The sequence below is a fragment of the Telmatherina bonti genome, assembly GCF_933228915.1.
Source record: "Telmatherina bonti genome assembly, chromosome: 6".
In the NCBI taxonomy this organism is placed as follows: domain Eukaryota; kingdom Metazoa; phylum Chordata; class Actinopteri; order Atheriniformes; family Telmatherinidae; genus Telmatherina; species Telmatherina bonti.
Window position 1 is genome coordinate 28260373 of NC_136624.1, and position 23553 is coordinate 28283925.

Below are 23553 nucleotides of genomic sequence, written 5' to 3' on the forward strand. Positions count from 1 at the left end.
CAGCAAAGTTATGAGGTATAACTAAATGAATTGTCAATATGTGATGATGTAAATGTCGTGTTGTGTTCATTTTTCTGATTTGAATGGCTCAACTTTTTAAGGACATGGAAAACTACATATTTCCAGTCACTGTGTTACATATGAGCCAACATACAATTAGATACCCAGGAACAATAATGTTTATATAAAACCTTTTTTTGTTTTTTCAGCAGCTGCTTGTTTATAACAAAAGTGGTTCTACATGAAAACTTCACAGATATAACACAAGCAATTATAATTAATAAAGCAATTATAATTACTTAGCATTTCTTTCAGGATAATTTTTTGCTTCGCCTTTGTACCTAACTGCATTTTTTGTCACAAACATTTTCATAAGAAAGAACAGGTATTTTGAAATAAGTGAAATGAAACGCAAATAGTTTAGATGTTTATATGGTCAAGAGAAATTTAAATTTCCGAATATTTTAAACAATTGACATGAGCAAGATTACAGTGATTATTGGTTCTGAATTTTGGTTTCAGTCAATTAACTCCCCAGCCTTAACAGCTGGAGTGCAGATGGGTGCTGAATGAATCTTTTGGAGTCCAGATTATAACAGAAAAAGTGTGAAATTAGATAACATTGCCAGGTTGTCAGTCACCTTAACAAATCTGCAGCTCAGAAAAAGCAGAAAAACTCCGTAAATATCAAGCTGAAATCTTTGCGATTATCCCTCCCTAAATAACTGGGAAACAAGTCAGCATCAGAGGCATGAAAAACACTATAAAGCAACAGAAAACTACATAAAATACAGTGTATCTTTTACATGGTGTATAAGAATCAGCTTTCTACATATAGCAGGGGTGTCCACCTGGCTTCCAATAACTGGATCCAACAGTCAATAAAGTTTTGCACAATGACTGATTAATTTGAGTCAGGCGTTTAGAACAGAGATACATGGAAAACCTGGAGGATTGTGGCCCTTGTTGAGGACTGGAGCTGGGCACCACTGACACACAGTAATGCAAAGACTTTCTGTCATTTATTGCTCATTATCTCTTTAATTTTCTAGTTGCTCTATTTTTATAAATGAGATCATATTGATGAGCATGCATGTATATTTTATCATCATCTGCAGCTCATGTAAATGCTGAGCATCAATGTTCTACTGCCTATTAAACAAACCATCTCTCAATGACCGAGCCGCATAAACTGTATGCACACGAGACATAGCAGACTGATCAAACATTTACACTGTTAGCCAGTTTTTATTTGCATTAACATAGGAAACCAGCATGGAAGACAGTTACTCTCTCGACAATGTCCTTCGTTTGTTAGTACTGACAGGAAAGTGCACTAGTTTATAATGGTATATTTCATCATTCTGTGCAGGCAGTTTAAACCTGATTATAGACCCATCTAATATTGTTTAGGCTAATGGGACTATCATGTTCAGGTTAGCTAAAAAAGACAATAGGTGTAGTAAATCTTACTGCATAAATGCAATATGTGCAATATGTGCGTTAAGACCAGTGACTAGTGATTACAGAGACCTCTTTTTTTTGTGTGTTTTCAAATAGCTCTACGGTACGCTGCAGGTACTTAAATGCGAGGCCGCTTGGCTTCCTTTCTCCCGAGTAAAAAAAGATCTCCTCAGGGAGAGAGACAGTATGGTGGTGGGGGGAGCAAATAGGAGCAGAGTAATGGAGGCGAGATGAAGCTTGGATGAAGGGAAAGAGGATGATGAGGAGAAGGGAAGTAAGGAGGATTAATTATTCACTCAGGAGAGCAAGATAACATCAGATGTTTAAAAGCCGCCACAACTAATCCTGTCATTTCTTGGACTAGAATAATGAAAATGGAGAAACGATATCTCGTGAAGAAGTGGAAACTGAGCTAATCTGTACGCCTGTACTGAGCATATATTTGTGATTGCTAAATGGTCTCCAGATTGTTAAATATTTGTATTTGCAGGTATCATTTTCACTGTCATGACAGACAAGTGCTCTTATTACATTTAATGTTGAAGAGCTTCTCTTTATTTTTGTTTTTCCAATTTTCTTATGATTTGCATAATTATTACTAAACAATTGCATGCACAATTGTAACTTATTGCAGGCACCATAAGTGCATATGTGGAGTCACAGTGTAATGATGTCTAGTAAAACTGTAATTCATATTGTCTGATTTCAGAGATCAGCGTATCCTTTTATTTTATAGTCGATTACCTGGAAACCAAGGTGTGCAATACAAACAATGAACTTAAAGTCAAAACAATATAATTTCATTTATGGTTTACTTTCTGCAGTAATCAGAAAGCAGACATACCAATAATATATAACAAAAATTTAAGGTGATATAATTCAAAACAAGTGGTTTTTGTGGTACGTATAAAAAAGTATGGTATGTTTTCATAAGGCATCTGCAGCTATCTTTGTTGACTTCCGATGTTCTTTTTTTGAACTCTCTGTCCTACTTCTTCCTACTTACTCTTCTATCCAAGTAGCTCTCTCTTCCTCTGTGACCCATACCTGCCTTTCTCTCCATCATTCCCTCCACCTTTTGGCCCTGCAGCACTCCCCTTCCTCCCCTGTCATATCTGTCATGGACGTTCAGAGGTTGGTGTTGCTCTAGGCTTCAAATTTAATTTGCTTTCAATCTGCTGTAATTGCTTTGAGAGACGGCCGTGTCTGCATGTTTTTCCACCCTTATGTCTGCTGGAATACTGGATAGAGTGTGTGTGTATATGTGTGTGTGTGTTAGTGTGCGTGTGCATGGATGAATACAACTAAAGGTGTGTGCTCATGTGTGTCCATGTGTTTAAATCCTGAACAATTGACTGGCCACACACTGTCAGTGATACACTTTGTCAAACACCAACTGCTGTCACTGGGCTCTCTGGCATTTTAACAATGGTTTTGTCAGACGGAGACACCATGTGCTTTCTCTTTGTAGCAGTGAGGACCGAGGGAGAGAGCAAAGTAAATCTGTAAGACATCATAAAATATCTCTCTTGTAACACATTGTGACCTTTGTCCCAAATAACTACCTTGAATGTTAGGACAGGGTGCTAAGCTGGTGGGCTGAGATATTACTGGTTTGGCTCTGGAATAAAAGAAAGAAAAAAAAAAGAAGAAAAAAGTCAGCAAGAAAAGAAATCAACTTCTTCAGTTCTTGTGGATTGCTTTTTTTTTTTTTTTCCCTCTGACATTATTTTGGTCCCAACCACCTTTAAAGCCACTCGGTGTTTGTGACAGTTACATGAAACAAATAGAAAACTGGAGAAAAAAGAAAAAAGTTTTGGATTCAGTTTTGATGAAGTTGTCCCTGATGTCCACATGGGAAATGAAGAACCCGCTCCTCTGTCCAACGGTGCATCTGTCCAAGCTCTGCTGTCTGTGTGTGTCTGCTGCTGAAAGAGCCCAGAGAATACAACTGATTGCAGTTGATTAGTGAAACCTCTTGTGATGTGATTACAACATGCACATAAATCCTGAGTGGAGTTTGTACTGGTTTTATATGTGACCAGTAGAGACTAAGTGTGTATGCTTAACTTTTAATCAAGATGTTGAAGTGTGAGTTTTTATGAAATATATGTTTTTAGTCAAGGCTTTTTTTTGTTCTTATTAAAATGTGACCAGAAGCACCTGTGTGCAGGCATCCTGTTATGCTGTTGTATGCATCTCCGTGCCATTTCTCTCTACTCCTCCCCACTCAACCTACAGTGGATGTAGATGAAACAACTAGGTGCTCACTCATACGTCGGTTGGTGATGTGTTCAATTTCCTTCAAGTGAAATCGTATTTTATTTATCACTAGCTCCAGAGAGTGTGGATGCAATTTTTCTCCTTCTGAGTCATGCTTTGGGCTGCTATAAAAGCATGAGGAAATGTTATTTATTCTTATAAAAGACCACTTTTAGGCTTCTTTCTTCTCTCACAAAGTCTCAACTGCTTTTTTTTGTCTGGACGATATCAGCAGCAGCAGAAAAAAGCTGTGTATGTCTGCGGGTATCTGTTAAACAATGGGCAGTGAGCTCCACCAACCAGAACCCTTGCATGTCACTGAGCTGATCGTGGCTGTGTCAACAAAGTGCTCTGCCTGGACGCTCATCCTGAGCCCCCTGCTGGTCTGCTGAATGCAAGACTCCTGAAAACCTGCAGACACACAATGCTGTGTGACCTCTAGATGGATTAAATTTGTGCTGCAAATGTGCATCATCACCTGTGACTAAGTGATATAGATAAAAAGGTTTGTAGTATTTATGCTATTAGGAGGTTTATTTAAATGTGCAGTGGCAGTGATTAATCTGCTGTTCATGTTCTGGGCTCAGATGACTGCCATTCAGCGACAGAGGCTCAGTTGTTTAATAAGTGAATGCATGTTATTTTCAGTTCAGTGTCTGCTGAAACAAAATGCTTCCCAATTAAAACTAAATTAGTTTTTAGTTTGAATTGTTTTATAGAGATACTTAAATATTCAGTATCATGTTATAATAGTGGATTAATGCCTTTGACGTTGCTTCTGTTACAATTGTGTTTTCATTATACCCATATAACAAACTTGAAAATGGTTTTATTAGTACACACGAGCTTCCAACCAAGATCAATTATTTGCAGAGAAGCTCTGAAGATCCCAAAATGAGAGAATTTAGCTGCTTCAGGCGCTACTGTATTGTCCCAAAGTAAAGACAGCTGGGGTTTTTTTGTCTCAGTGATCTTCAGCACAATGCTGGCAATCTACTGTGAAAATACGCCGTTTCTCAGGGTCTGTGTGCGGTGTTGAAAAGCTGGTGTTTGATTTCCAAAAGCTGTCGAGTTGCTGCTGCTGTGGGTAAGTGACAGCTTGCATCCTCCAGATCCAGGCTCTTTGGAAACACCAAAGTGGAGTTGGGAGTGCTCTGCTACTGGTGGGGAAATGCAAAAGAAAATGTTAACATTTCCGTTGTGCTGGAGGAAGATTATGGGATAGAAACAAAGGCAGGGATTATCTGAGCACATGCTACAATAGCGCTACATGCATAGCGCTTGCAAACTGGACTGCCACTGGGTGCTTTGGATCTCAGAACAAAGACATGGTCTCCCACCTATCCAAGCAGATCCTCTGTTACAGTTTGTTAATAAGGACTACAATACCCAGCTTCCAGCAGTGAACCAACCAGGGACCTGGAATTAAGGGTCATTATTCCATCTTATTACGGACTTTTCCATTGTTTAGTGGCTCTGAAGAGGAGCATTTATTCTTACGTTGTGTGGCTGGATCTTAAAATCATCATTCCGCTGTGAAAAAAAGTCTAATAATTCAAGCGATCAAAAGAAGTCCCGTGTTTTCAAGCTTCCTCCTGTTCTATCATCATTTCTGACTAGTTCTCTACTCTAAAGTCAATTAAACAATTTTGAAGTTGGCTTGTAACCGTGTTGCTAGAATTAATGTGGCGTTGGAGGAGGAGGAAAGTTTGAGGGCAGTAAACTGAGACAGATGGAGAGAAATGGAGTACAGCATATGATGGTAGGATAAAACAGCCGGGCGAAGAGGAAAGATAAAAGGGCTGGTGGTGGCGCTGGGGGGGCTGGTGGTGGTGGCGAGGGTGCGAGGCAAAGTGAAAGTCAGTTTCTCTGTGATGTTTTAAAATTCTGGAGTGGAAAGTCCTTCCATCTGTTATTGTGGGACGGTTCTGACTCAGTGATTTCTATGATTGGCCTTAATCCCGGCCGAGTGGAGAAGACAGAATGAAGAGCTTAAAGCAGACTGCTCTCACTCTGACAGGCTCGACTGGCTGCTGTTGTTGCTGCAGCTCACTGGTATATTCTTTCTGCTGCCCCCTAATGGAATAACTTCTGCAAGACGTTGCATCTCTCTGTGCTGGCACGGCCTTTTGAACAGCTTTTAAGGCCATGACAGATGAGAGGCTTTTGATCTAATGTGAAATAATCAACGACCGTAAGTCAAAGTGGTTTTCAGTCAAACTGGAAATCTTGCATTTTCATATCTCCTCACAGATGTCTTTTAAACTGTCACTATATATAAAAAAAATAAAATAAAATAATAGATAAATAGAAATAGATGATACTCTTTTTGATCATGTGAATGCTAGTCGGGAGTTTTCCACTGGATATTATTCTACATTGTGAGAAGGACTCTTATGAAATTGTTCTATATTTAGAAATCTTTTGAAAGGGAGCTTAGTTGCTTGCCATTGTGTTTCTTATTGTTCACAGCAGCCAATCATTGCAAAATTTACCAAAGGTCTTTCTTTACCACATTAGTCACTCTGAGAAGGTTAGGTGGCCCCAGCAGAGTCATTTCACAGTCGTTTGGTCCCCAAGGTGACTCAAGCATTCACAGAAACTGAGCGAAGGGGGCTCATTTGGAACATGTTGAGTACCTTATTCAAAGCTGCAATCACATGTACAGTGTGTGTCGCGTTTTCTCAAGTGCCCTCTCACTCAAACACCCACATTGTAGGGCTGTTTTGAAGAGTCCCTGTAGACCACACAGGCGACAATGTGGTGTGTCGAGTGCCCTTTAAGTTAATGCTCAGTGAAAAAGCCTAACAGGCTACAGCAATCAGGCAGGCAGGCCAGTGTTGAGTTGGCGCTCACCACAGCATGACGCCGTCCGTCCCTGGTGTGCTGTCATTCCCTTAGAAATAACATGACTTTGACTGATTAAACCTCTCCCCCCAGGAACAGAGCAAACTGAACAGTTATGAATATTAAAGATCCTAATCGTCTCATACTGAGCTTTTCGGGGGAGGGATGTTTTTTTTCTGCTGTCTCCTTGCTCTGTGAGTTCACACTGAGGGAGCAATACTTTTCAGCGGCACCTTTCTTTGTGGAGGGGAGACATTGCTGAGCTGCAGCTAGTTCTTATTTTGCTCTGTCACCTACACCGTTACATACAGTGATTGACTTCACTGCGTGATGTTTAAGTTTGTAGATTTTGCGGCAGCGCTTCAAAAGCGACTATTCATTACAAAATCGTGTGTATGGTTCTCGACCTTGCCAGAGGTCTGGCTGAAAAATGGCCCAACATATGATGCATTGTGCGTCAAGGTTACAATGGCGAAAGCATTAAAGCTTCATGTTCATGATGTTCATGTTGTTGACTTCTGGTGCATTTGTGCCTGTATACTGTAGTGTTATTTTTTTTGTGTTGTGTGGGCCTGTATGGAGCTTATCTGCGCTGTTCTGTGCTGATCTCACTATGCTCATCCAGTACTCTAAGCTGCTTGGGCTCCAGCCACCAGCAGAGATGATATATCCCTGTCCCCCTCCTTCCCACATCTCTCACTCTGATTCATTGGCTGTTTGTCTTGCCAATCCATCTGGGCCAACACAGAAGAGGGAAAGACGCATGAAGACACATGACTGTTTTGGAGCAGGCAGACGGCATTAAGCTGCTCGGGAAGAGATAGGGTTCTAGAGAAATGGTGGCCTTACAGGGTGAGATAGTAGGAAGAATACCTGGAAATAAACAGCTGGAGAAACATAGTGCTTAAAAAAAGATGAGCTGTCCACTCAGTGGGAGAGAAATGCATTTCCAAAAGCAATAAGTAGAGATTCTTACTGGCAGATTAAATCCTGAGGTAAAAGACCAGGCTAAAGGCAGGGGGTCGCTAGATTACTGATAAACAGTGGATGATGCTCGAAAATGTTACGCAAAAGCCATTTATTCTACACACTTTATAGGAATTTTGGTAATAATAATAATAATGATAGTAAATTATCACATACACTGAATGTTGTGACCAAATGGAATCACACATTTTCAGCAATAATTCTTTTGCTGCATTTTTGGTCCCAAATTGTAGTGTTGGTAATTAATTTCTTTAAAAAAAAGAAAGGAAGAAGAAAACATGAATTACCAAGGTGGAGCTGATTGCTGCGTTTTTAGCAATGCTAGCCCTGTTTCACAAAGAGTCACATAATTACTTTTTATATCGTTCTCTTAAATAATCTTTTCAGGAAAGTAATTAGAACTTTATTTCATTGTTTCAGGTGCCTGTTCTTTAATTAGAAATTGAATTAAATCTTATCGTTATTGTTCAAGGTTTGCTGCTGTGATTTAAATCTGTGGATTCATGCTGCCACAGAGAATTGGAAATTCTCAACATTTTTCACTGTCATGAGCCTCAAATTAGCTACAGATGAACATATTTTGAATAATACAACACTAATTTCATCATATAACATTACCCTGAGCTTGGTATGTTGTGCCTGGTATATGTGTTGAAATTATGTCGTCTCTTTGTGACTATAAGTGGGAGGAACAGCTCAGATGAGATGGGTGGGGCACTTAATGGAAAAAGGGGCAGCTGTTGTTATAATGAGAGTTTATGTGTTGAGTGTTTTTTAGAGATAAAAAGTCTCCCAAGAAACGGGAAGGCCTGTTTGACTGTGAATGAGCACTAACTGTGGCGGGGGGTCTAAATAGGGTTAGTCATTTCAGAGCCCTGGGACTTTGTCGGCAATACCGCTATTCTGGGACAAAATAAGATCGCCCCCTAGAGGCCTGGGGAAACCTAGATACCGAGGCCCAAGATGAATGGCTGGAGGGAGGGAAGCACTGCAGGGAAGGGAGAAAACTCTAAGGCTGCAATGTATTTTCCACTTGCATTGCTTCCTTTAGAAGAACTCATGCTTGTAATGTCTTATGGGTTTGCTAAATCTTAATAATGGTAAATTAGGTCAAACTGTTTATGAAAACATTAGTGAATTGTGGTGTTTAACAGAAGTAGCATGAGATAAAAAATATTATTGGAACATTTTTTTAAAGTTGATGGTTAAATTGTGAAATATTGTTTTTTGAGAAATCAAATGGAATTGGACTTTAAGATTGAGGCTTTTTCAATTATATTTGTTTTGTTTTTTTTTTATTCCTGCATTAATGCTTCATTAGTTATAATAAATTTGTTCAGAGTTGATGCCTTGTGTGAAATTTGCATTTGGAAGCTGTTGTTGTAAAGCCTCAACATACATTCAAAGACATTGTCAGTGGATGGGAAACATAGTCTCCCTACACTGCGAAAACAAAACTAATCCATCAGAGAGATATTAAGAATCAAAGCAGTTGCCAAATCACTAGTTTGGTACATTTTGAGAAAAAACAGGAACACATGAGCGTGCTTGCCAGTGTGATTTGATTCTGGATGTCAGGAGGAGAGAAAGATAGTGGATGATGACAGGATCATTGTCATGGTAAAGGAAAACCCTTTCACAGCATCCAGCCATATGGTAAATACTCTCCAGGAGGCTGATGTATATTTATTCATGGTTACATTGCCTACAAGGTACAAACATATTGTAAGCTTTAAGAATAGCAAAACCTAAACAGACCTAGCTAAAAAAAAAATAAATAAATAAAAAAAAATCATCTCAAACTGCCATACTGTGTCTGAAACGACATTCTTTAGACCACTGGTTGATTTGTACCACAGTGACAGAAAAAAACGAGGACTTGGACAGACTCAAAATCTAAAGGGTCTTTATCTGTAAACACATAGGGACAGTGTTCAAGGATGGGCATGCTTGACCTTCAGTTGGCACTAGGTCAGTTGTATTTACTGAAGATTTGACAGAATATAGGAGTAGGATGAAATCTCAAGCGTACAGGGATGTCCGCCAAATGTTAAAGTGTGTGTGTGTGATGAATCATTGTCTATCACACAGATGGACAATGATTCAACACATACTGCACTTCCAACCCAGAAATCTTTGCAAGCGGGGAAGAGGAGTATGCTGCAGTGGTGGCATCAGTCGACTGAAATCTGTTGAAGCTGCATGTCCCCCTGCAGAAAACACAACTCAAACCAGAAAAGAATACAGCATTTAAGCTCTGAGAACACAGAGAGCAAGTCTTTTTTTTTAAGATGTCCATGGCTTCCAGACTTCAGGTAGTCATTGTCTGGTTAAGTCTTTAAAAAAAAAATCAAGTCTGAACTTGAAGGTCATATTCAACATCTAAATGTAACGAAACTATGTTTGTAAACAGCTAGAATTAAAAAAAATTCAAGCTATTGACTGATATTCCGTCACACCATTTTATTTAATCTGAAGTTTTGATATTGTCTTTTCAACATGAAAGGAAAAGAAAATTTAATTTTGTTTGATGGGCTCACAAAAAGCTCCCATATGTATTTATATGGACGATGAATGCCTACTTACACTGTGATAAATACAAAACAAGAAAAAAAAAAACAAACTGTAATTCCAAAGCACTAAATCTTTAGAACTGTTCTAGCAGCCTAAGTTTTGTAGACATACTTGATATTCACATGTAAATTTTTTAAAAGGCATATTGTTTCTGTAGTCATTAATGGGTGAAACCATGAACTTTATGTGACATTTAGCATGTGACATGCCACCGTGTATACACAAGCATCCAACAAGGAGCTCACCTGCAAATGTTAACATGAAATCTAAAATTAAAGAGCATTTAATTAATTTTAGTTTAGAAATTATACTCTCCCATTATATAATGCTGAAGTTTTTAGATTTTTTTATAATCTTGATTTTTTTCTCGAAAGAAAAACTAGCGAGTTTTTCTGGTTTCAACATTTCAATGCTGTTGATTGGTCTGGCTTTCTCTCCTACTTTCTCCCTGTCTCTTTTTGATACATGCCCACACACACACACACACACACACACACACACACACACACACACACACACACACACACACACACACACACACACACACACACACACACAAAACACAAATCAATATCCTACATGTCTTACTGACTTCTGATACTCATGTTACCCTTTCTGTGTTTTCTTATAGAAACTGGCAAGAGAGGCTGAGCAGCTTCAGAAGGAGCACGCATGGCAAGACGGTGTGACGGTAAAGTAGGACAGCCGCTCCTCTCCCAGGACGACTCCTTTTTCCCTTTTCTTTTCCAGACAAACTAGTTTATCTTCCCATCGCCAGCCTTTTCCCATCTGTTTTCAGCTCCCCCTCAATATAGCAACTTTATTTTTAAGCCTTTAATGACAATGTGATCAGCATCACAGAGACTATGTGAAAACTAGTGCAAAATCAATCAAAGGCCTACATTTATGGATCTACACACGCTGGAAATGAATGTCTTTTGGTGATTTTGTTTTTGTTTGTTTATCATCTTTGCTATTATCTCAGAGATTCAGTTTGTTTTATTATACAGGCCATAGCAATCTGATTTTTGCATTTCCGTGAAGCTGACCTTTAAAACACTAGGGATCCGTTCTTGTAGTATAAAAAAAAAATAAAAGGAAAGAAAAGAAAATGCCATTACTGTGGCTCGCGTGCTTCTGAGCCTACGTTTTCCAGTGACTGTCAAATTTGTAAACCTTTAAATACCCCTCTGACATGCACACCAACACATGCACGGACATGCACAGCGATGTGAAAAAAAAAAACTACTCTATGGAAGCTGTTGACATTTTCAAGATATTCGATCAAGCAAACACTTGGCCTCTCCGAGACTGTGCCTACTAATAACGGCGATAGGCTCAAACAACACATGGAATTGACATTGTGCACTTGCATTTGTCACACTTTCAAACCCATATAATGAGAATCTGTGGTTCTGCTTCAGATAAACCTCTGACATGCAGGATCTTTGTTGTTGAGGTGTGGTGTTCAGTACTGCCAACATCTTTGTACTGAAGCTTGGGTGCACAAAAAGGATTTCAAACCCAATGCAGCTTGATCTTTTGTTGCTGTTTACACAAAAGAAAGTGTTGATTATTTCTCCCTCTTTAACAATACCAGCTGGTGCTGTATTTATTTTGTTTTGTTTGTACCTTTCACACAAGGTATAACTTGTAAGGATTGTGCTTCAGTGGAATAAAGTTAAACATGTAAGCAGCTATAACAGCTTGGCAACTTGTCCTCATGCTGGTCATCAGCCTGGTCTTATTTTGCTGCATCTTCCAACAAGGTGTTGAAGGTCCACCGGCACATACAGCACTCTTAAACTGATGTTTAGTTGGGTTGGGGTCTGGACTCATGGCACCTTACGGCATCCTCTATACTCTGTTCCGGAGGTAGTCTGGTGGGGGAAGTGTTTTCATCCTGGAGGATGGAATTAGGTCCCAGATTCTGGAGATAACGGACTTGCCACTGGCTGAAAATCTCATTCCAATATGTGTATCAGTGAGGTGCCACTCATACATCTGTGAGTGGCACACACCTGGCAGCACTTCAATCTGAAAACAAGAGTGAATACCTACAGGAGAATATTACATAGGTTTAGCTGCTCATTTCACAAAAGCACAATCCTTACAGGTTAGACTAGCTGTAAAGCTGTAAAAGTAACACTAATTTGTATTAAATAGGATAATTATTTCAGCAAACAAAAATGTCCTTTATTTTTGTGCTAAGTATCTTTAATATTCTTAAAGAAAAGTTAATATTACTACAAACACCATTACCACAAAAAATATTTTAACCTTTATTTTACATCAGAAAGCCAATTATTTTTTACATTTTGTTTTTTCTTACAAACAACACATGTAGAAACTGACACCAGCTAATACAATAATGAATTGCCCAGCAAAGGACTGGATTTAAATCCCACTGATAGTGGGGAGATTTGAACCATGTGGTACAAAAACTTTCACTCTTACAACTAAAAGAATTTTTCATTTAAAAAGCGGTTAGAAAAACTGACCACAGCAGTGTCAGTGCCTGATTGATAATTTGATAACACAAAAACCTTGCAGGAACAACATGTCCTTACTTGCAAGGCTTTTTCCACAGAAAAGTATATTTATTGACATTTTTATGAATTAAATGATTGATACAAAATGATCCATTTTGTGTATAACTAATGTACTTTATCTTAATTTAGTTTCATAGAGTATTGAATATTTTTTCATTTCTATATTTTTAAAAAAAAGTCAGCTATTTCCACTGTTTACTTTTTCACATTAATTATTATATGTTTATATAAGTTTAAAAATAAATACATACACATTAGTCACACATACATTCCCTGCTGTCGTATCCTCTGTCCCAGAGGAGACAAGCTCACTGTCATGGTACACTTCCCCCAAATGGATTTTTAACCCCATGCCCCCGGGGGAATATTTGAGAAAAGGTTTTAACTGATTTAAAGTGAATAATTATGAGCCATACTTCCCTACAAAGTCCATTTTTATCCATGGTTGCTTACACTCTGAAGCTGTAGTCTTGTGGGCTGCATCCGTCCCTCTCACCCTGCTGGTTCAAGCGAGGGAGATGCACTGCGGCTGTCCCTTCATCTTAGCCCTGAGGGGGGTTGATGCCTGCCTCTCCCTGCCTAGCTCGGATGCACCTCAATCGGATGTGTAGCCATGCAGGAAGTGGAGCCAGGGTCACAGTCCCCACACACAGCACACCTGTTCATATGTAGCTGCATCCAATATAGCATCAATACCTCCTCAAGTGGAAAAGCCAGGACGCTTTTTAATCCACCCCGCCCTCTTGAAAACCTCTCTTGCTGTTTCTGCTCCGGCTTTTTTCTCACTCTTTTCAAACTCTCCCTGTCCGGTCCTTGGCTTCATTCTCCCCCTCACTCTCTACTCTTCCATCATATTCATATATACCCTCTTCTTATCTGTATATGAGTTTAATCAGGCATGAAAACAATTGGAATATACCATATTGTGGCAAACACTGCAAATGAATCCCAATAGTGCGCCGCTATTAATAATGTATTGAGCTGATTTCATTTGCCTTTATAATTAGAGCAGGTAATGAATCTCAGCAGGGGCAACTGTGAAGCCATTTAAAAAAAAATATCCCAAAGAGGTGGGGGTTGAGGGGAGGATTTGGTGGGGTAGTTAGATATGCAACATGCTTGCAGGAAGATTTTTCCTGTTTGTAGATTTTGTGCTTTCCTAATTTCTATTTGGCTGAACACTCTGCTGACTGACACTCTAATTAGATTAGGGCTTCGTGCTCTTTGGGCATATTAGGGGAAATGCATTGCATCTTAAACTAGCGGGTGGAGCAGTCTGTCAAACGGAGAGAAAAGGTGTTTATGCATGAGAGACAGTGTGTTTTGATAGATTTGATGTGTGTGTGTGTGTGTGTGCATTCGAGTTTGAATTTGAGAAGCAACTGCTGGTGTTTGTGATTGTCGGCGAGCAGGTATTTAATTGCATGTGTTTATTAACGGCAGGTTCTGTACCTGGCCCAGCCCATCTGCTCGCCTCACCATGGTGACATCATTGAAACTCAATGACACGCCTGTTCCTCATAGCGGCTGCCGTCACAGCTGTTACCGTAGCAATGGGAAGATCTCACCCTTTTTCTGTTTTTCAAACTGGCACTCACACACACATTTAGGCATTTTCAGAGCCAGCGTCTGACCATTCTGAATGCTGGACATTATGGATGTCAAAATGTTGATCGTAACAACTGTTGAGATGGTCGTTCAGGGTTTTAAATCCATTTAAATGAAATGGTGTGTGAAATAGACATTAAAGTGTTGGATTGCCAGAGATTTCTCAAGGTCAGGCGTCCATCCTTTTGTGACACTCCGCTGGCAACAGTGTCATCCCAAGGCGGCACAGTCTTTCCACTTCTGTTTTGCAACTCTCAAAAGGATAAAGAAGAACCAGCAACCTTAAAGCCAGATTTCATAACGCTTCTTCAATTTGTTAACTAAAAATTAGTGGACAGCTGAACACTAAAGTCTCTATGATGAGCCTCCATATGAAACTCATTTCTAGTTTTTCTTTTACAAAATCATATTGTGAGACAATCTGCAGTTTAGCCAATGTTAAATGTCAGCTATTTGCAGGTTTGCATGTTATATCTTTCAAATGCTTTTCTGGAAGTTTAAATATATTTCTGTTGGCATCTGGTTTAACTGGGCATTCGCCAGATAAAAATAGCTTTTCTCCCACAACCCAACCATTTTACAGTACCAGTATAGGTCATGTTGAAGCTACACAAACGGCAAACTAGTTATAAGAGCAGCTTGACTTTGTACAAGACTTCAGTAGAAACTTTTTACAAATTCACTGAAAACAATGCAAAAACGTTGTGCATTCACACAAGAGGCAAAGTTTGACTTAGTGAGAAATAGATCAGTTTGTTGGATTGTTGAGTATTATTTATTTATTTTTACATTTTTACAGCATAATATTTTAAAATAGATTGCTGTAATTAATTATATGAGTAATACTGTGAATGTAGTTCATTTCAACAATTGTATTACTGAGTGCCGGTAAAACAATTAACCAACATTGTATTTCCTTTTAAGACCATTAACAACAACAACAACAACAAAAAAAACATAGGAAAAGTTGGCTTGCTAAATTCACATACTAAAAGACTATTGCCTTTTTTTTTTAAAGATGAAACAGTTGCCTGATGACTCAGATGTTGGTAACATACCGGAATCAAAGTTGTGTGAGCCGCTGCTCCCAACTTCCATTGCTCAGTTCAGTCCTGCACTGACATTTAGCCTGCAAACATTTAGGAATCATGTGAAATACAGCTGTCCTTATCTGTTATATGAAATAAGCCGAACACCCACGGGAGCTGTTGCTAACTTCTTGTTGTCATAAGTCACCAGTCGCCCCTAGGTTTCCAGTATCCATATCCTGTCAGTTAAAATGAAGGCGATCCAACCATTGTCTATGTCTGCTCAGTCCAATGCAGGGTCACTGGGGCTGGAGCCTATCACAGCTGCTATCAGGCAAGAGGCAAGGTACACCCCAGATAGGTTGTCAGACCATCACAAGGCTAACACAGGGAGACACACAACCACTCACATTTGCTCCAAGGTTGAATTTAGAAATGTCAGGTAACCTAACATTCATGTTTTTGGACTGTAAAGATAATAAAGATGTAATACATTAATAAGGAACGCTGAGATTAATTAAATGAGATGGAGCAGGAAGAAACTGGTTAGAATTTAGCAAATAAATCGGAATGATTATCTTACTTAAATCTTTGATAAGAATGTGTTCAATAATTCTAAATTTGGATAAGAATTCAAATTTAATCATTTAATTAGAATTTGATGTACTGGTTTGGGACATCACAAATGTCAGAGCGCTATCAGATCCTACTTGGACGCTGGATCTCCGGAGTTTGGGGTCGAAGCGGGTGGTTGATTCCCTATTCGGCGCATTTCCGGGGTATTGGATCCCTGGAGCGTCAGACGGGTAGGTCTATGCAGCTACTCTGGGCTTCTGGGTCCATTCAGCGGAGTTCCAGAGCGGCGTGATGATCCAGATAGTCCCAAAAATAGATAGTTCCAGATTTTACGTGTAAAGACGCAGTGGAAAAAGTTGGAGCTACGGTTCTAGTTAATTACTGATCTCGGGAAAAATTACTGGTTACAAATAAACACTTGTTGTACTTTCTCCCGTTCGGAAGAACGGAGAGGTAAAAGGCTTATAACGAAATAAACAAAAAAAAAGGAAAGGAAGACGAAAGACTAAAGACTAAAGACAAAGACAAAAAGCTGAACAAAAGACAAAAAGCTAAGGAGAAGACAAAAACAACTGAGGAAGTCAGGCTGCCAGTCTAATTTAAACGGACCCGCCTTTCCAACTTCCAGCCAATCATGAGTTGCTTCTGTCAGAGGCTGACCAACCTTATCCAATCAGGTCAGCTCTAGTTCCTTCCCTCTGCATCTCATTAATGTGAACATGATACCCAAATTCTTTACTTTGTTTGACTCCAATACACATCAAATCACATTCTTTCAGAGTTATGCAGACTCCTCGTTTGCTGGGGAAGAAAAGCATTAACTTATAGTATTACTTTCACACATGAAAAGATTGGCTACATGTAATTTTATTAAAGGTGGATTAATTAATTTTCATGACTCGTCCTCATCGGGCAATAAATCCTAAAAAAGGAAAACTCACATTTTATTCATTCACATTAGTAGCTTAAGAGAGGTCTGAAGCTTGGAAAACATAATCAACAATATTTAATGCAGTGTTTATGTTTAATATGCGTGTGTGATCAGTTCAAAGAATTAAATCACATATCAAGATAAAATAATGGAAAAGAAGAAATTCAATCAAAACAATTAACCACAGTCATTTAGACTAAGTTAAATCGGTTAGACAACTTGTGAAATAAGATCAATGAGGTTAAGCATCTAAAGTTTCCTTCAATTGGGGAAAGAAGTTTGAATTTCTTTCCAGTCTCCTTCTCAGTCAGGGGAGGGGGTTGTTCTGGCGCCATGAAGTCTGGTACTTTGATGAAAGGTGTCATTTTTGACAAGAACCAGGGTTTGGTCAGATGCGACTCTCGGCATCCCCCGACCTGCGACTACAAATTGTTAGATGTTCTACTTAGAAAATCTCTTTGTTGGTACAGCTGCATTCTGTAGAGAGAGAAGGTGTAAATCTCTTAGTGTCGTCCTCCTTTGGGTCAAATGGTCATCCTTCTCGTCCTGTGTGGACCAGTCTGACTGCAGAGAAAGAAATGACAACTATTGTTTAATCCAGTTCGAATGTCTTTTAATCCTGGAAGGCCAAGATCACTACAACTGTTTTTATCCTTTTTCATTGACTTAGTCACTATAAAGATTCACAGTTCTGGCTGATCCTGCAGGTTCTGGGTGTTTCCTGCCGCAGGGCACCTGAATTAGATTGATGAATCTACATGTTTGGATAAAACCTGATAAGAACATGGACAGAGCTTGATACCCCTGGTTCAAGTTGAAGATTTAATAATCCTGAGACACAAGAATGGTGTCCATTCCTTCTCTTAGTGAGTTGGAGAGTTTGTAAAACTGACAATTATGTTAAACTTACAAAATGAAAGATTCTGTCATATCGTCATTGTTCTCATACTAAAGACATGATCAACATTATCTATTATTTGCTACATTTCCAGCAGCCCCTCATGACACCATTCATGTTGAGACTGCTGATGATGACCACTGTCAAATTGCTGAGACGAGGTTGGCATGAAGTGCAACTCACTGACAGAATTGTGACACAAGATTGGATGAAAGACAAGATGGAGATTGTGGAGTTTGGAGGAAGACACGTCCTCTCATTCAGATTGTGATGTGGCAGCTGCTGTATGTTGGAAATGCATTAGTGCTAATAGCTGTGCCATTAGGAAAGAGAGGGGCACTCTGTTGATGGGTTGCCATGATGAAACCAGGGAGAGCGTGAGGCAGAGAGAGCCACAGAGGGAAAGAGATGCGGAAGTGAGAAAGCAAGTGAGTGAAAGAAGGTATAAGAGATGGAGAAAACGGGAAACAGAGATGGAGCCATCTTCCAGGCCATTTACTGCAATCATCACTCCCTAATCAATCAAGCCTTTCATCATAGGACAACACAGTCTCCCCTTTTCTTTCTCTCCTTCTCCCTCTGCCTCTTTCGTCAACTCCTCTCAGCCACCCACTCATATATAACACAGTTATGTTCTTGTGACCTCTTCTGGCTCGCTACACACATATGTTCAACAGGACCCTTGTACACAAACACCTACAATAAATATTCAGAGCACAGAGAAGCCTACAGTGATCCTTTGGCATTTGCTAAAATAAGATACTGTACTTTTTTTTTAATATAGTGGAAACATTTAGCATTCTGGTTTCAACCACACTACTTGCTCTGAAATCACAGTAGACCCCCAAAGAGGTGTAACATGACCTGGGTTGCAGGGGTTTCTTCACTTGACCAAGTTTGGCTCCTCTCATAATGATTGTTTGACATAATTGGCTCTTCAGAAGAAATGAGTGAGAATCATTGTGGCAACTCTCAGCCCAGCCTTCATAACAACCTGCTCCATTTGCAACAAAATCCATTAATCTTATAAAGGCTGCAATACACAGATTCAGATTCAGTTCAAATCGACGGAAATAAAGGCATACCTCACTCTCACTCTGGCTTTTATGTCTGTCTGCTCTTACGTTTTAATTTGTTCTTTGGTTGTCAGAAACTGTTTCCTAGCCTGTCCTCATTTCACACAGTGTTAACTAAATTATGGAGAAATTGGCCATTTGTGCAGGCACATGCATCATAGTACTGTATATGTGGATGAATAGGTTTTTTTTTTTTTATTTAAATGTTATTATTTTGCTTCTGCCTGCAGCTATGCCCACTGCACCAAAAGAGAGAGAGAGATGAGAAATAATTTTAAAAAAAGTTCTGTTTTTGTTTGTTTGTTCGTTTCAAACAGTTCACATCATCTTGATCTGATTTCACCAATACTATCTTTCATGAACCGGGTACATTCCTCTTTTAAGAACTTTAGTGGTCTAAAATTATATGCAGTGTAAATGCATTTTAAGGACCATCGAATGTTGTGTACACCAGAACGCAGGAGGATCTCTACAGCAGCAGTCAGCGAGAGCAGAGAGAGGATACAGCCATGAGTCCTTTTTAAATGCACATTTTAAACCCTGATAAGTATAGTCACATTGTGTAATCACAAATAAACTCTATCTGTTTTTGTTGTGAGCAGTTTTTTTCCACTCCCTTGTGGCTGTGCTTAAATGAGCAGGTAATGGAACTTGCATTCAGTGTTATCACCGACTCCTGATCCATTGAACAGAGTTCCATCTGCTCGGAAGAAAATGAGGTGAACTATGTGGAAAGAAATTCCTGTCTGGTATACAATTTCACTACATTAAAAATGGAATGGATTCCCTGTCTAATCTATCTGATGGTGTAAATACAGCTCATCTCAGGACTTCAGCTATTCAGTTCTGAGATGCATATATGCTGAAAATGCACACAGCCATATTTATAGGATCCAAATAGAAATTTTGCTGTAAACTTCATCTTGACTGCAGGATGTCTTTCTGCATTAAATATCCCAGTCAGTCAGCTGCTACACTGCTTCCGACTTTGACCAGACTACTGGTTACTAAAGTGACCCAACAGTTTGGTAATTTCAGTATCTTGATCGTAAACCACTGTAATTTGTTTAAGTGGAGCTCTCCAAAGCAGAAATTTTGACATTCTTTTTTTCCACACCATTGGGTGAAGAACCTCTTATATGAAACCTCTGGTTTGCTGCTCTTGAACAGAGGAACATTGTGAAGTTTAGAAAGACTACAAATATAATAAGTGTTAGAGTTAAGCAATTAATGAGGAAATTGAGGTGAAACAGAACACATAGAAAAATTACAGGTGTGTCAGTCAGTCTTTTGTCAGAAGCAGTTTGAACAACTCTGATGAAGCATGCTACCAGGTGGGAGTGTTTGGAAAATGGCCCCCATGTCTAAATTCCACTAATCGATCCTCTTGCCTCACAGGAGATAGGAATCAATAGTCAGAGAAATCCAGTGATCCACATTGCAGATGCTGATTTTTTATTTTATTTTCCATTTCACCACATGGCCAACACCCATGAAATGTTATTTTTCAAACGATAGTCCTGGTTCCTCTTGAAGCCCCTGGTTACAGCAGAATCATAAAACAGAATATAAACTTGTAAGCACTTAAGATGCACACTTGTTATATAAATGTTTAGTTTTCCCTATCTGGACCTCAGACAACAATGTCTCAGTTCAGCTGACTGGAAAATATGTGTAAAACCTTGCAGGATTGGTCACAGATGGTGGAAATACTAAGAAAAAAAAGAAAAAAACAAGTAAAGTAAAAAAGCTATAATGTTCTTTGTTGACATTTAGTTAACAGCTAATGCACAGTCCTTCACCATCTTATTCTGTTCTAATTAAAAGGCATGCTTGTCTGAGACTTCTTCTCAGATCGAGTTCACCGAGATGTTCCGGGGAAGTTCTCTGTGTGAAAATTTAGTCTTTGATGAGATTGGTTCTGCTGTGGTTTCAGAGCGATGTCTGTTAACATCTTTTTTTTGGCACATTATCCACCTGCTATTCTTGGTACCTGCTTGCAGATGTCTTAAAGAAGGTTTCCCTTTTGTCATTTGAATTTTCAAATCATTGTGAAGGACAGCAAGGCATCTGATGGAAATGATTACGGGGTCGAAAATAACAGGTTTCCTTTGGCTTGTGCTGATTGTTGATTGGGCACTCATAGTCAGTCTCAAGAGAAGAGGTGGTGACTTTTCAGGCCTCTATAAACTAGCAGTGGTAAAATGGCTGAAAGCTCTCAGTTAAATGCAAATCTGAATTCTGTCCTTTTAAGAAAAGTGGACCCTGGAAACATTTTCTCGGACAGGTGAACCAGTGGTACCATACCAAGCTGCAGTGTGAGGGGACATAGAGGACTAGACACAGCAACAGATTGTGATTGCTCACCACAGCTTCAAATGTTGTGAAAAACATGTTCAGCCTGGATAATAATTGAATTTGTTTTATCAATTCCCTCTAGAATCCAATGATAGTGTTAATATTACCATGGTCTGTTATCTTATTTGTCTTTATTTGCCGTTACAGCACCTTTTCCCAGCTACTTCTGTGATGATCAGATTGGGGGCTTGTTTGGGAGATGTTGGCATGCCTGTGTCATGTGGATAGGCTTTTTATCTGGCTTTGTGTCCATGCAGGGAGGAGATCCTATCAGTACTAAAACCTGCTTCTCAATGGAGCCCTGTCAGCCAACAATGGAGAACAGCATTACCCAGAGTGCAGCAGGACAAAGCCTGCTTCCCTTATCTCTGGATTGGAATATTCACAGACTGATTTAACTGTTTTTTACCAAGGTAAAGTGTCAGGCTCTGAAAGAAAGAGGCAACACATGTAGTGATGGAAAACAGAGAGCAAAAGGTGGGTGGGGGGAGTGGGGGTGGCGTAAAACCTGCAGAATGTTTGTAAAGAGAGATTTTAACAATAGAAGTGATAGACTTATGGATAAATTGGGACATGAAGTATAATTGTGGCATACATAACCGTGATTTTAAAATAGTGTCTTTAATTTTACAATAATCAAGACTTTTCTTTATTATTTCTCTCATTGCACACTTCTTCTATCTCCTGGCCTGGTGCCCATCTTTCTGAGAGTCTTTGAAGTGAGTGTGCAGTGAGATGGCATAGCGTTCTGTTTGAAGAGTGGCAAGACACTGATGAGATGTGCATGGAAAATGGCATTCACTTTGCTGAATTTGCGCGGTGTATTGCAGCTTTAATCTGGGGGCACATTTGTTTATTGGCATACAAATGAACATCTGCATGGAGCTATGCTTGGACGCCATGGTCTCAGCAGCTCTCTAATCGCTTAAAAGCCTGGAGATGTAGAGCATGCCAATGAGAAAGCAAGAGAGAGTGAGGCAGCCGAGCCGAAGGCCTCGGTCATGCACTTCTTTATCTGAGTTTCACTTCAGCTCAATAGCTCTCTCCCTCTCTCGCTCTCTCTTTCCTCCAGGCCAACAGTTTAATTTCCAGTAAGCTGGTTGACTCTTTTATTGACTTGACATTATAACGAGGCATTTTTATAACCTTCAGTGTTTAAGAAAACAACCATATTTTCAAGTCTGAACACCTCAAAGAGCATGTCTTTATTTTAGTAAGATGATGTGACAGGATGCCAAACAGACCACTGTCAGGAGAGAGACGTATAGAAACAGAAAAGTTCCACTAGAGCCACTGTGGTGCTCCTACACTGTATGATGGAGTGTTGGTCACATGTTTGATCAAGGCACTGTCCCATTCGTTCCCAGCCGCCTCTGTGCACTTGTTGCTTTGGAAAATGGTTTTGTTTTTGCAATGACTCAGCGAGGAAAATTTCAAGCAATATTTTGGCCATGTTTTCACTGCAGGCCTTAATTCTATATGTCTTTACTTGGTTGTTTGTTTGTTTTTTATTGACATAATTTTCTTTTGCCTGGTTGCTCACAGTATAATTTAAATACGATTGCCACCAGAGTCCGGTTTCAACGCTGTTCAGCATGATGTGACTCACGTGCAGTAAAAACAAATTGGATTTTATACTCCACACTCCACACAAAGTGGTAAATATAAATAAATCCTACACATTTTCTTTGAAACTTTGAAGTTTCTGTGCAATTGAAACTGTCAAAGGCTGCACAGTGGCTTGATGGTTAGCACTGTGGCCTCACAGCAGGAAAGTTGTGGGGGACTGGGCTTGGATAGTGGCCTTTGTGTGGAGTTTGAATGTTCTCCCTGTGTATGCATGGGTTCTCTCCAGGTACTATGGCTCCCTCCCACCATCCAAAGACATGCATGTTAGGCTAATTGGTTACTCTAAATTGCCCATAGGAGTAAGTGTGCATATATATACATGTATGTATATATATATATATATATATATATATATATATATATATATATATATATATATATATATATATATATATATATGCACACTATATATATATATACATGTATGTATATATATATATATATATATATATATATATATATATATATATATATATATATATATATATATATATATATATATATATATACATGTATATATATATATGTATATATATATACATGTATATATATATATGTATATATATATACATGTATATATATATGTATATATATATACATATATATATATATATATATATATATATATATATATATATATATATATATATATATATACATGTATATATATATATGTATATATATATATATATACATGTATATATATATATGTATATATATATGAATTTTATTAATTTGTCTTATGTATGACACACTTTGTAGA

General features: G+C 38.8%; 1 protein-coding gene across 1 annotated transcript in view; it reads left to right on the forward strand.

Annotated features, from left to right (window-relative positions):
• cacna2d2a (calcium channel, voltage-dependent, alpha 2/delta subunit 2a) overlaps nucleotides 1-23553 on the forward strand; it is a gene marked incomplete at both ends in the record, with an annotated part of 156082 nt that overhangs the window by 70028 nt on the left and 62501 nt on the right. The window contains one exon of the mRNA XM_079241511.1: nucleotides 10766-10825. Coding sequence (XP_079097637.1) covers nucleotides 10766-10825 — 60 coding nt within the window. The remainder of the gene's footprint in view (nucleotides 1-10765; nucleotides 10826-23553) is intronic.